Source organism: Antechinus flavipes, chromosome 2 (assembly GCF_016432865.1).
Source record: "Antechinus flavipes isolate AdamAnt ecotype Samford, QLD, Australia chromosome 2, AdamAnt_v2, whole genome shotgun sequence".
In the NCBI taxonomy this organism is placed as follows: Eukaryota; Metazoa; Chordata; class Mammalia; order Dasyuromorphia; family Dasyuridae; genus Antechinus; species Antechinus flavipes.
In genome coordinates, this window is record NC_067399.1 from 60,634,474 (window position 1) to 60,646,918 (window position 12,445).

The 12,445-nt window shown below is 53.3% G+C and overlaps 2 protein-coding genes across 5 annotated transcripts; one reads left to right on the forward strand and one right to left on the reverse strand.

Moving 5' to 3' along the window:
• Positions 1-115: 115 nt before the first annotated feature.
• On the reverse strand, positions 116-7,077 carry PARD6A (par-6 family cell polarity regulator alpha). 3 transcript variants are annotated; one of them, XM_051974993.1, is made up of 3 exons: positions 2,668-7,077; positions 1,789-2,011; positions 116-1,160 (listed from the first exon to the last, which is right to left on the reverse strand). In XM_051974993.1, the coding sequence occupies exons 1-3, from the start codon at positions 2,941-2,943 to the stop codon at positions 382-384; spliced, it is 1,278 nt and encodes a 425-aa protein (XP_051830953.1). In that variant the 5' UTR covers positions 2,944-7,077; the 3' UTR covers positions 116-381. The 3 variants fall into 3 exon arrangements, with proteins under 3 accessions (XP_051830953.1, XP_051830952.1, XP_051830951.1); XM_051974992.1 differs by having other exon boundaries at positions 116-1,157; positions 2,656-7,077; XM_051974991.1 differs by having other exon boundaries at positions 2,656-7,077.
• Positions 7,078-8,115: 1,038 nt separating this feature from the next.
• On the forward strand, positions 8,116-12,443 carry ACD (ACD shelterin complex subunit and telomerase recruitment factor). 2 transcript variants are annotated; one of them, XM_051974990.1, is made up of 13 exons: positions 8,119-8,855; positions 9,034-9,233; positions 9,702-9,835; positions 9,967-10,063; positions 10,145-10,224; positions 10,513-10,557; positions 10,715-10,749; positions 10,849-11,003; positions 11,159-11,240; positions 11,347-11,460; positions 11,568-12,016; positions 12,136-12,227; positions 12,305-12,443. In XM_051974990.1, exons 2-13 carry the CDS (start codon positions 9,114-9,116, stop codon positions 12,378-12,380), a joined length of 1,479 nt encoding a protein of 492 aa, XP_051830950.1. In that variant the 5' UTR covers positions 8,119-8,855; positions 9,034-9,113; the 3' UTR covers positions 12,381-12,443. The 2 variants fall into 2 exon arrangements, with proteins under 2 accessions (XP_051830949.1, XP_051830950.1); XM_051974989.1 differs by having other exon boundaries at positions 8,116-8,855; positions 9,967-10,224.
• Positions 12,444-12,445: the final 2 nt, after the last annotated feature.

Here is a 12,445-nt window from a genome sequence, read left to right on the forward strand (position 1 = left end):
TCCCTGAGTCTTGGGAAGGAGGAAAGGGCCAGCTGTGGCACCTGCGGGCCTGGCCCCCTCGTGGCATTTGTGACTCAGCTAACCCCAAAGAGCTTTCCCTGCAGTGGAGAAGGGCTGGTGTTTTCTAGAAAAGCTTTAATATTTCACAGATGGGGAAGGATGCATGAGCAAAGGCCCCGCCTCAGCTCATGAAAAGTCAGCTCCCCGTCCGGCTGCCCGCCGAGAGAGCGCTTGGGACTGGGGAGGGAGGCGGAGGTCGAGGAGGGGCACCTTGGGGGACCCTTATCCCTCCTTGGCCCCGGTGTCCACCAGCCCAGGCAGGGGCCAGAGGTGTGTGTGAGCAGGACAGCAGCCCCAGGGTTCGGCCGGGCAAAGCCCGGACTATAGGGTGACGCCACTGCCATCTTCCCTTAGACTGCCCCCCCGGGCAGGGCTGGCCCCGTCCTGACTGTCCAGGGACTGTAAGGACCCTCGAGAGCCGGGGAGTGAGCGGCTGGGCCGCAAGTCCCGGGGGGAGGGGGCCGGAGGCGTCCCATTTGGGCAGGGCGGGAAGTAGCCAGGCAGCCCGTGGCTCTCGATGACCAGGTCACTGTCCTCATCGCTGTCTGGCTCGGGAACTTCTGCGGGAGGGAGGGGCGCGGCGGGCTGCGACCCCCCCGGTCGGCCCGCCCCCGCCCGCACCACGTTGTTGCGCTGGTTGGCCGGCTTGACGGTGACAATGAGGTTGTGGCTGTTGGCCACCATCATGTCTGTCACCTGGTCCAGCGACTTGCCGGCCACATCGATGCCGTTGACCTCGAGGATTTCGTCACTGACGGCCAGGAGGCCGGTACTCTCGGCCAGGCCGCCCCGCACCAGGCGGGAGATGAAGATGCCGGGCACCTTCTCCAGGCCCTGGGGCGCCACGCGCACGCTCACGCCATCCCTGATGTAGAAGCCCAGCGGGCGGTCCGAGCCGTGCTTGTGCAGCTTCACTCGCCGGTGGCTCTCAGGCAGCAGGTCCACGTCGATGACGGAGGAAATCTGACGGAAGTCCTGGGGAAGGCTGATGAGGAGTGGGGGGCGCGTCCGATGGGGGGCCGCGGGCCGCAGGAGCAGCCCCTTCTTCCGGCGCTGCAAGGAGTTGGAGGTAAAGGCCATGCCCGTGGGATCGGCTTCTGCTGTGGGAGGGAGCGGAGCTCAGGACTGTCCCTCAGGCAGCTCTCCCCCACCAGCCCCCCGGGCCTGCCTCAAGTTAGCTGGCTGCCCAGCCAGTCTCCACCTGGCCCCACGGTGGGGGAGAGCTCTCCCCTTCCCACCGCACTTTGGGCAGCACCTTCTCTGCAGGCCCCGGGGTCTCTCGGCTCTGGTTTGGAGCCAGGGCAGCTTCCCTGGGACGGCGTGTGCTTCCCTACCACGCTGCCCCTCATGCAGCCCCAAGAGTCACAGGCACGAGAAAACAGAAGAACCCCCTGGGGATAATAGTGTGGGGGGCACTCAGGGCTCAAATCCTGCCTCTGCTGCTCATCACCTGCGTGACCTTTGATAAGACCCTTCCTTTCACCTCCTTTTCTTTATCTGAACTGACAGAGAGGGAGCAGATACTTGTTTGTTTGACCCAATGAGCTCCAGTGAGGGTGGCAGAGAGCACTTAGCTGCCCGGGTCACCCCACCCCACCCCGGCCTTCCATTCTCCAGCAGCCCCCTGTGCAGCCTGACAGTCCTCTTCCCACTGGCGTGGGCCTGTCTGTGCTGATCCAGCAGCAAGACCCCCTGCTGTGACCCCCCCCACCGGCGCAGGTCTCTCACCCCTCTTCTGCACCAGCAGCCGGAGAGGCGGGTGCGTGCTGGCCAGCGCCCGGTGCAGGTTGTCGTCGTTGGTGAGGGGCAGCAGGTCCCCGTGCACGTCGGTGTAGCCCAGCAGCACGTCCAGGCCCGGGATCTGGTGCACGGCCCGAAGCAGCCGCGAGAACTCCTGGAAGCCTCCCACCGAGGCTCGGGGCAGGGCGAAGCGCCGGAACTCGGCATCGAACTGAGGGGAGGGGGCCTGAGTCAGGCTCCGGGCAGCCCTGGAGAGGGGCCCGAGCCATCTTGGCGGGCAGAGCCTCCCCCGTGCCCAATACACACGCGCGCGCACTGACACGCGCGCGCACACACAGACACGGACCATCCAACCCCAGCCCGTATCCCCTCCCCTGGGAGGGGACCTTGGGGGCTCGGGCGGAGGGGGAAGGGGATCAGAGCCTCGAGGGTACGCTCGGGACAGCAGGGAGCAGCGAGGTGCTGCTGTGGATGGGGGTGGGCTGAGGGGGGGACGCGGAACGAGTAGGAGTCGGTGGGGGAGCTGAATGCAGGAGACAGCTCCAGGACTCCGCAGCAGCAGCAGCAGCAGGAAGCCCGGGCTGGGGCCCCTCTGCACCCCCGCACTGGGTCCGGACCCCACCCCGAGAGGCTGGCTCTGTATGCCCGGCAGGGGTCCGGGGCAGGGCCAGCCCCCGCCCCCAGATTCAGGCCCCCGTCAGGGGCTGCCGCCAGAGCGGCCCAGGATGCCAAGGAGAGAAGGCAGGGAAGGGAGGACAAGGAGCGCAGAGGCGCGGGAGGCGGCTCGGGGATGGAGAAAGGGAGCCGGGACCCGGGCAGGCGAGGGGGCGAGGGGCACGGGGCCGGGGCCCTTACTTTGCTCTTCACCTCGATGATGCTGTCGGGGCTCCGCGCAGGGGTCCGCTGAGGCTTGGCCATGGCTGGGCCGGGGCCGGGCCGGGCCAGGGCTGAGGCCGAAGCGGCGCAGGTGCACAGCCCGGCCCCTCCCCGGCTTCCCCCGCCCGCGCCCTGCAGCAGTGCCCGCCCCGCCCCCTCCCCGCTCTCCCCTCCCCGCTCCCCTCCCTCTCTCTTCGCGCTGTCCGAGAGCCGCTCGCCCCGAAGACTGGGGAGGGGAGAGGAGGGGGGGAGGTGGGTACCGACCATGACGTCATCTGCGTGGGGGAGGGGGAGGCTCCGAAGGCCCGCACGGATGGAACGCGGAGACAACGTTCCCTAGGTAACTGGGGGTGGGAGGGGGAGGACTGGCGACCCACTGTCCGCCCCAACGTGCTCGCGCGTGGGTGTGTGGCGATGCGCTTCGCTCCCCCTCCCTCCCGGGCCCAGCGGGGCTCTCCGCGTCCCTGTCATTACTCGCGGCTTCTCCCCCGGTGCAGAGCAGGGGAGGGCGGGGAAGGCCACGGTGGCCAGGACACAACCTCCGAGTCTGACGCCCTGATCCCCGACCCAGTGAGGCGGCACCGCCTAAGCTCCCCTCCAGCAAAGGCCTGCACGGGGGACCGGAGGGGCCCAGGACAGACTTCCCCACCCCCGAGCCCCTCTAGGATAACCCCCTCGCCGTCTCCTGCATTCATTCAAACAAAAACTGCTTAAACACCTACGGAGGCGTTGGGGGGAGTACTCAATTGAGGGAAGACCGTGGTCCCCGGCGCTTACAGCCCCCTAGGGGGTACAGAGTGGGTGCGCAGATGCGTGGGCGCCAGACTTAATCTCGGGAGACTCGGGTTTCAATCCTGATAATACTGCTAGCTGTGGGCAAGTCATTTTCTTTGAGGCAATTTCCACATCTGTGAAATGGACATAATACCTGAACTACCTACCTTACAGGGTAGTGCCGCAGGTAAATCTCACAGAGCTAACATTATGGCACAAAGATAACTATAATAAACAAAATTACCTCCTAATTAGGGAGGTGCAAAACAAAGTTGTTTATGTGATCCAAGGAGGGTGTCATTACCAGCGGAGGGATGGGAAAAAGCCTCATGATGGAGAGATCTAAGTTGGTGGGAGGATGGTTCTTAAAAAAAAAGCTCTCTTTGTATTGTGTGACCTTAGGTCAGTCACCGACCCTTATCTGTAAAGTGGGGTGACTAGGAGGAGGAATAGAAAGTAACTAAGGTCCATTCTAGTTCTGAATCTTAACAAATGGGGTTGTATTCTCTCTCTCCCTCTCTCTCAGTCTCCCTCGATCTGTTTCTAGGGCTCTCCCTTTCTCCCTCTCCCCTTTTCTTTCTGTCTCTTTCTTTCTCTCCATTGACCCAATCTTTTCCTCAAAGTAGCGCTGCTTTTCAGCTTTCTCCAGCTGCTGGCAAAACTCTCAGTTATCCCAACAGGTAAAGACTTTATATTTTTGTTTCCTAGCAATGCCATCCCCAGGCTTGGCCATTTCTAACGATGACTAACTGCTCACTCCTCTAGAAGTTGCTCCAAGTAAATAGGGATTTCATGGTGCATTTTTGAAGGTAGCAGTATTTCCTCATTAAAATATTAAATTGCACACATACTAAGATGCTTAATATTTAGCGAGCTAAAAATAGGGTTTATTTTGCTCCACTTTACCCAGAGTACCATTCTTCCCCAGTAGCCCCTCAGACAATCTTTTATGGCTTCTGTCAAATGTCATGAACACAAAAAAGGCTAGAGGAGTTTGGGAAAATGCTGCTGTAAGTCGGGAGAGAGTCATTCAAAAACATTTCTATATCCACAGGACTATCCTCTCCAAAACACTTGGGAAATAGGGTAAAGAGCTGGAAGAGAGCTCTGAGAAATTCCTTCTATTGATAGATAAAATTTGGACTCAGAATGAGGAAGCTGTCTAGGATGGCACAGCTATCAGGAGCAGAGCTAGCATTTGAATTGGAGTTTTCTGACTCCAAATAATAATAGCTAACATTGATATAGCACTTGCTATGTGTCAGGCACTTGCTAATTGACTCGTTTGACCCTCGCAATTCTAGGAAGGAGGTACTATTATTATTCCTATTTATAAATGAGAAACCTGGGAGGCAAAATGACTTGCTCGGGATCATACAATTAGTGTCTTGTTCAGTTTTGTCCAACTCTTTGTGATCCCCTTTGGGGTTTTCTTGGCAAAGATATTGGATGGAGTGCTTTGCCATTTCCTTCTCTAGCTCATTTATGAGACAGATGAAGAAACTGAGGCAAATAGGGCAAAGTGACTTGCCCAGGGTCACACACCTAGTGAGTGTCTATGAGACCAGATTTGAACCCTGATATTGACTTCAGGCTTGGTGCTTTAGGGAGCTGCTCATCAGTAAGTATATGAGACCTCATTTGAACCAATCTTCCTGACTCTAGGGCCCATTGCTCTGTGCACTATATGCCACCTAGCTGTAAATGAAAGATTCCAGCACACTTCATGGAGGAGAGGGCAGGAGGGACATTGATTACCACCATCCCCATACTCCCATGCTGCTCTTCTTTGTACCCTTCTTTGGAGCCTATGGCATCATCCTCAGTAGTGGCAAATGTAATTTTGAAGGAGGGGGTGGCAGCTAGATGGTGCAGTGGATAGAGCACTGCCCCCTCCCCCCAAAAAAAATTAATACAAAAAAAAGGATAAATAATTTTGAAGGACTTGATTTTTGGAAATAATCCTAAACCAATACAATTTAACAGTTTATTAGTTTTTGAATAAAAATCAGTCATGTTTAAGATTCTCAGTTAATAAGATTCATCATCATCATCGAATTTGTACAGTTTTAAGCTTTTCAAAATACTCATTCTTTCATGCAAGGAGCATTTCCTTATTAAAACTTTTTATTTTCTAAATATATGCATAAGGGCAGCTAGGTGGTGCAGTAGATGGAACACCAGCCCTGAAGTTAGGAGGATCTGAGTTCAAATCTAGCCTCAGACACTTAATACTTCCTAGGTGTGTGACCCTGGGCAAGTCACTTAACCCCAATTGTTTCAGCAAAAATGCCAAAAAAAAAAAAAATCCATATATATAGATAATTTTCAACATTCACCCTTGCAAAACCTTGTGTTCCAAATTTTTTCCTTCCTTTTCCCCCACCTCCTCCCCTAAAAGGCAAGCAATCCAATATGTTAAACAGGTGCAATTCTTCTCTACACACTAACACAATTATCATGCTGCACAAAAAAAATCAGATCAAAAAGGAAAAAACTGGGAAAGAACAAAAAGTAAGCAAACAAGAAGAGTGAGAATGCTATGTTGTGATCCACACTCAGTTCTCACAGTCCTTTCTCTGGATGCAGATGGCACTTTCCATCACAAGTCCACTGGAATTGGCCTGAAAAGAGCCATATCCACCACAACTGATCATCATATAATCTTCTTGTTGCTCTATGCAATGATCTCTTGGTTCTGCTCACTTCACTTAGAATCAGTTCATATGAATCTCTCCAGGCCTCTCTGAAATCATCCTGCTGATTATTTCTTACAGAATAATAATATTCCATAACATTCATATACCATAACTTATTCAGTCATTCTCCAATTGTTGGACATTCACGCAGTTTCCAGTTTTTGGCCACTACAAAAAGGGCTGCCACAAACATTTTTGCACATGTGTGTCCCTGTCCTTTGGGATATAAGCCCAGTAGTAACACTGCTGGGTCAGAGGGTATGCACAGTTTGATAACTTTTTGGACATAATTCCAAATTGTTCTCCAGAATGGTTGGATCCATTCACAACTCCACTAATAATGCATCAGTGTCCCAGTTTTTCTACATCCCCTTCAACATTTTGCATTATCTTTTCCTGTCATTTCAGCCAATCTGAGAGAGATGAGGTGGTACTTCAGAGTTGTTGTAATTTGCATTTCTCTGATCAACAGTGATTTGGAGCACCTTTCCACATGACTAGAAATGGTTTTAATTTCTTCAAATTGAAAATTGAGTATATTCTTTGAGCAAGGAGCATTTCTTTAGTAGTTTACTGTGTAGTGGTGGCTAAAATAAAAATTTAAGACTGTCAGTGTTTACATGAGGAGGGAAAGGAAGCAGGGTACACCAACAACTTGAAAACAAAAATGGAGATAGCATTTCTCATTCCTTGGAGAGTACTGGGATTACAAAATTTGGGGCTGGATTCAAATCCCAGCTGTAAGTATATGTCTGTATATGTACATATTTTCTTTTTTTCTTTGTTCTCCCAGAACTACACACACTACTCACTTGGTACAAAATAAGTATGTAATAAACGCTTGTTAGACACTTAGAAACCAGGTAACTTTGTGCAAGTCAATGAGGATAATGATACTTGCACAGGGTTGATGTGAGGGGAGCACTATAACTCCAAACAGAACTGTATCTCAGAATTGTTCAATTATGTCCAACTCTTTATGACCTTATGTGGGGTTTTCTTGGCAAAGACACCGGAGTGGCTTGCCATGTCCTTCTCCAGTTTATTTACAGATGAGAAAACTGAGGCAAACAAGATGAAGGGACTTGCTCAGGGTCACACATCTAGTCTGAGGCTGGATTTGAATGGATTTCAGACCTAGTATTCTATCCACTTCACCACCTTCTACCTTTACCCCAGAGATCAAAGAAAAGGGAATGTTTGTACAAAAAAAAAATTTAAGCAGCTCATTTTGTGGTGGTAAAGAATTGGAAATTAAGGGGATGTCCAATTAGGGAATGGCTTACCAACTGTGATATATAATTTTTTATGACAGCTTTTTATTTTTCCAAATGCATACAAATACAGTTTTCAACATTCACCCTTGCAAAACCTTGTATTCCCTATTTTTCTCTCTCCTTTCTCACTTTTCCTCTTCCCTAAGACAGCAAGTAATCCAATATAAACCTGTGCAACTCTTCTGAACATATTTTGTGGTATATAGTTGTGATGGAATACTATTGTGGAATACTATTGTGGTATAAGAAATTAAGAGCTATGATGGTTTCAGAAAACCTGGGAACTTATATGAAGTAATGCAAAGTGAAATAAGCCAAACCAGGAGAACATTAGTCAGCAATAGCAATATTGAAAAATGATCAACTGTGAATGATCTAGCTATTCTCAGCAATACAACCCAAGACAATCCAGCAGGATTTATCACGAAAAATATTTGCCACTTCCATAGAAGGAACTGATGAAGTCTGAAGGCAGATGAACATACTTTTTCTTAGTTTTGCAATATGACTAATATGGAAATGTTTCCCATGACTGCATACGTGTAATCCATATTAAATTGCTTGCCTTCTCAAAGACTGTGGAGGGGAGGAAGAGAATTTGGAACTCAACATTTTGAAAATGCTAAAAGTTGGAAAAATTAAAAAAAAACACTTTAGTCAGTAAAATTATATTACATTTTGTACAACTTCACACGTATCTTCTCAATGGGGAGTAGAATAGGGAGGGAGGAAAGGAAGGAGAAAATCTGAAACTCAATTTTAAAAACAAATGTAAAAAATAGTTTTATATGTAACTGGTGGGAAAAATAAATGGGGAGGGGAGGGAGTAAATATATATTAACTCAATTATGAGGCAATGAACTAAACTGGGGATACACAAAGAAACAATAATTTTTGCCCTCAAAGAGTTTACAAGCTGATGGAAAGGATAACCTATAAATATATACAAACAATCTATATAGAAGATAACTGGGTAATTCACAGAGGAAAGGCACTGAAATTAAGAGGGGATACGAAGAGCCTCCTGGAGAAGGTGGGACTTGAAGGAAGCAGGTCAGGAGAACATGCTAAGCACGGGGGATAGCCAGAGAGAACCACCACGGGTGATTTCGGGGGTCTCGGTGACGGAACACCCAGAAGGCCGGGGTCGTGGATGGCAGAACACGTGTAGGGGAGGAAGAAGGCTGGCAAGGCGGGAAGGGGTCGGGTCACGAGGCTTCGAATGACGGAGCACTTCGTGTTTGCTCCTAGCAGCGACAGGAAGCCACGGGGGTTGAGTGGGGAGGTCACGTGACAAGACTTGCACTTTAGGAAAATCGTTCCGGTGGACGATGGACTGCACTGGGGAGGGACTGGAGGCAGTTTCTGCAGTATTCAAGGTGTGGGATGGCGAATACAGAGACCGGGACGAGTTGAAACAGCAGCTAGGGTAAGCAGACGTTAATAAACAATCGCAGGGAGAGCGCACAGCTCCTACTAACACACGGTCTGACGCCGCGCACGCGCACACGGCCTACCCGAATCTCAGCTTTTTCCCCCAGGGGCGGGGCCTGACCGGAGATTGGCATTTCCCTGTCCAACCCAGCGATTTCCTCTTCCGGAGACAGGGGTCATTCAAGGCGGCGGGAAATAATAGCGCGACTCTCTTCCCTCCGCCCCGGGTACGGGCAGTCCCGAGTCGGAGGTCATGGCGACGTCGTGGAAGCCTGTTCTGCAGCCCTGGATCCGGGATCTGCTCCTCGGACTGGAGCCTGGACAGAGCTCGGGGCCAGAGGGAAAGGGAGAGGGACTCGGGCAGCTGCTGGAGGTAAGGATGCAGAGAGGGATGTGGCGCCCTCCAAGCTTAAAACCTTGGGTTAAAGGGGAAAAGGTGTGACCAGACGCTCCAGGGAAAAGGAGGAGCCATTGGGCGAGGGGCGTGGCCAATAGGGCGAGAGCTGTTAGAAGTAAAAGGATTATTGGATGGCCTGGTCAGAACCTTTGGGCAAGTGGTGTTGTCTCGGGGCGCGAGAGGCGGGGCCTGCGGGGGCTAGAAAGAAGCCATTGGGCAAGGAATGTGGTTATGAGTGATATCAGCTGTTTGGGGCGTGACCATTCAGTCCTATTAAAAAACCCATTGGACCCGATAGGGTCGTGGAGAAGGGGCGGAATCATCGGGGGCGTGGTCATTCCTGTCTAGTAAGAGGCCCATTGGACAGGGGGTGTGGCTCTAGGCGGAGGGGGCGAGCTCCTCTGTTGGGGGCGGAGCCATAGTAACCCGCAGTGGTCCCTGCAGGTGATTGAGGAAGCCGAGCCTGGAGGGAGCCTGGAGCTGCTTGGTGAAGAGGCCTCTGCCATCCTGCTGGTGACCGACGGGACCCACAGTGTGCACTGCCTGGTGACCCCCGAGGCCCTGAGCATGGCTGCCTGGTGAGGGGCCCTGGCCGGATCTCAGGTTCCCACGTGCGGCTGGAGGGGCGGGAGTATGGGGCGGAGAGGGGTCCCGGGGACTCGTCCGGGGGCTCTTGGCGAAGGGTGGCCTGACGCGGGCACTCCTCCAGGGAGGAGAAGCACTTTGGTTTTAGGAGGGCAGTGGGCCGGCTGCTTCTGCTGCAGGACTTCCAGGTGTGTGTGCAGGAGGTGGCGGAGACTTCGCAGGTGAGCGGAGCGGGGCTGGGGCGCGGGCTGCTGATTGCTGGGGGCGGGAAGGCTTCAGCTCTGCCTCCTCTTCCCTCGCAGGGGAGTGGCGAGTTCTGCCTATGGGTGCACCGCTTCATCCTGCTGCCCACGGAGCTCCCCAGGGAGGGGGTGACAAGCTGGTGAGGGGTCCTCCTTCCTTCCAGACCCTTCCTTATTCTGGCCATCTTTCATCTCCTCTCCCCCCTGCACGGATTTCCTTCAGTGTCACATTCCCTGATTCTCTGGTTTGGGGGTGGGTGGAGCTCCCTCTCCTCCTGATCCATAATTCCTGTTCCTCAAGGCTCTTCCCCAGCCGAGCCTCAGGGCCCTAATCTTCCCTTCTCCTCCTCCTCTCTCTGTTCTCTACACTGACCTCATTTCCCCGGGAGAAGGGGAATCCCCAGTAACTGTTCTTATTGTTACTTTAGTAACTGGGACCCAGCTGTTCGAAGAAAACTTAAGGAATATAGAAAGTGAGTATGTGCTTGCAAGAGGCGGCGGTGGGAAGAGCTTTAACGAAGACTGGGGCCCAGGAGTGGCTCTATCTCATCTTAAGCTGCTGGAAAGCTTTGTGGGGGTCTGGGGTCTTAGGGCCCACTAAGGCCCAGGTCTTCTGCTCTGTCCCTACAGGCACCATGAAAGGGAGAGGACCTCCCCTAACATAGGTACCCCTGGGAGTCCTGATGGGGGCAGGGTGGGGATGGACTGAAGGAAGTAGGGAGACATTTGTCTTCGCTTCCTCACTCAGACCCATTCTCTGCCAGATCGAAGTTCTTCGTTGTCCCAGTTGCTAGAAGAGATGTGTGAAGACCGAAGGAGCTTGCTGAGCTGTCAGGCCCAAAGCTGCCTGGAGCTGGGGGGCTCCCAAGGGGGCTGTCTTCCCCTTACTCGATGGGAAGCCTCTCGAAGGAAGGCCCGGGTCAGTTTGCAGAGGGTTGGCGGGGGAGGGGTGTAATGGTGGCCCAACAGGAGGGGGCATTGAGCAGCTCGGCTGCTCACAAGAAGTGGAGCCAGCAGGGACTCATTAGTAGAGAAGGGAAGTCACTTTCCTCAGTTTCACACTGTCCCCCACAGGGAGAAGCTGTGTTTACTGTCTCAGGCCTGAGGCTGCATATTAGTGCAGAGGAGGAGGACACCCTTCAGAACCTGAGGGCAGGTAAGGGACCCCTGGGGGAAAGGGTGAGGGGCCCAGGGTCTCCAGGTGAAGATGAGTCACTCATCCCATGTCTTCTCTTTTCCCTCCTTGTCTTCTCCCATCTCAGTTTCTGAAAACAGCCCTGACTGTCAGAGTTTGGAGAGGACCCCACCGAACCCCTGGCAACTGCTCCCAGCCCTATCCTTGACGCAATCCTCTTCCTCCTCCTCTTCTTATGTAGGTAGGTAGGAAGCCAGGGAGAGGGGGAAGGGTCTCAGGGTGGCCTCTCCCTCTTTTTCTCCCCCTCCCCCCCAGGCCTTAGACCCTTCTCTCTCCTGTCATTGACAGAAGCCCTGGACAGTTTGCCATTCTCGGTGGAGGGAAGTCCAAGTCGGCTGAAGGATAGCTTCATCGCCAGTCAGGAACCCTCTGAGGAGAGCAGGGAGCCCATCGACCTGTCCCCTCTGCTCTTTCAGGGCAGTGGGTCTCCTTGTATCCAGACCACTTACTCCCAGGATCCACCACTGGACCGGCTCCATCCAACTCTTCCTTCTTCGTCCCAGGCAGCAAGCAGTCTCTCCAGGGATGAGTGGGAAACCCCCAAGATGGGTGGCTCCCAGCAGCCCTTTGAAGCCCTGACGAGGGCCAGGGGAAAGGGAAGGGGAAGAAAAGACAGACCAGGAAGCCGCAAGCCCAGCCTGGAGTTTGTGAGCAAGAGAGTCAAAAGCATCATCTGGGCCCCGGAGAGCATTACTTCAGACGACTCCAGCCTAGGAGAAGACCCGGCCCCAGCCAGGGTGAGAGTGGGCAGAAGATCGACCCTCCATACTGGAGCGCATTGGAGAGGGAAGAGGCTTTGGATCGGCTGGCCTTAATTTGAAGGGGCTTTGCCCTCACCTCCCTTTTTCCCCCATAGGTCCCTCCAAAGACACATCTGGATGGCTCCCCGTTTCAGTACAAGTACCCGGAGTCTTGTGTCCAGCTCTGTTCCCAGGTTTTAGCGACCAGGTCAGTGTCTGCCGGCCTTCCGGTGAGGGGTTCCTCTCCTGGCCTGTCACCCTAACCTCTGACCTCTTTTCTCACAGACTCTGCCCATCGCTCCTGGACTGGGCCAGACAGGTGCTGATGGAGACCGACCTGGTGGAGGTGGGAGAACTCTGACCTGCAGCAGATGCTCGGCATGCTGCCTTGGGGACCAGGGTTAATAAAAAGAGCAGAACTGCAGT

Bases quoted from the DNA above. Each gene is read 5' to 3' on its own strand.
- PARD6A (XM_051974991.1), bottom strand. From the start codon at position 2,943: ATGGTCGGTACCCACCTCCCCCCCTCCTCTCCCCTCCCCAGTCTTCGG. The intron at 2,012-2,655 runs GTAAGGGCCCCG...CCCTCCCCTCAG, and splicing joins TCATCGAGGTGAAGAGCAAA to TTCGATGCCGAGTTCCGGCG. The intron at 1,161-1,788 runs GTGAGAGACCTG...TCCCTCCCACAG, and splicing joins GCTGCTGGTGCAGAAGAGGG to CAGAAGCCGATCCCACGGGC.
- ACD (XM_051974989.1), top strand. From the start codon at position 9,114: ATGGCGACGTCGTGGAAGCCTGTTCTGCAGCCCTGGATCCGGGATCTG. The intron at 9,234-9,701 runs GTAAGGATGCAG...TGGTCCCTGCAG, and splicing joins GACTCGGGCAGCTGCTGGAG to GTGATTGAGGAAGCCGAGCC. The intron at 12,228-12,304 runs GTCAGTGTCTGC...CTTTTCTCACAG, and splicing joins TCCCAGGTTTTAGCGACCAG to ACTCTGCCCATCGCTCCTGG.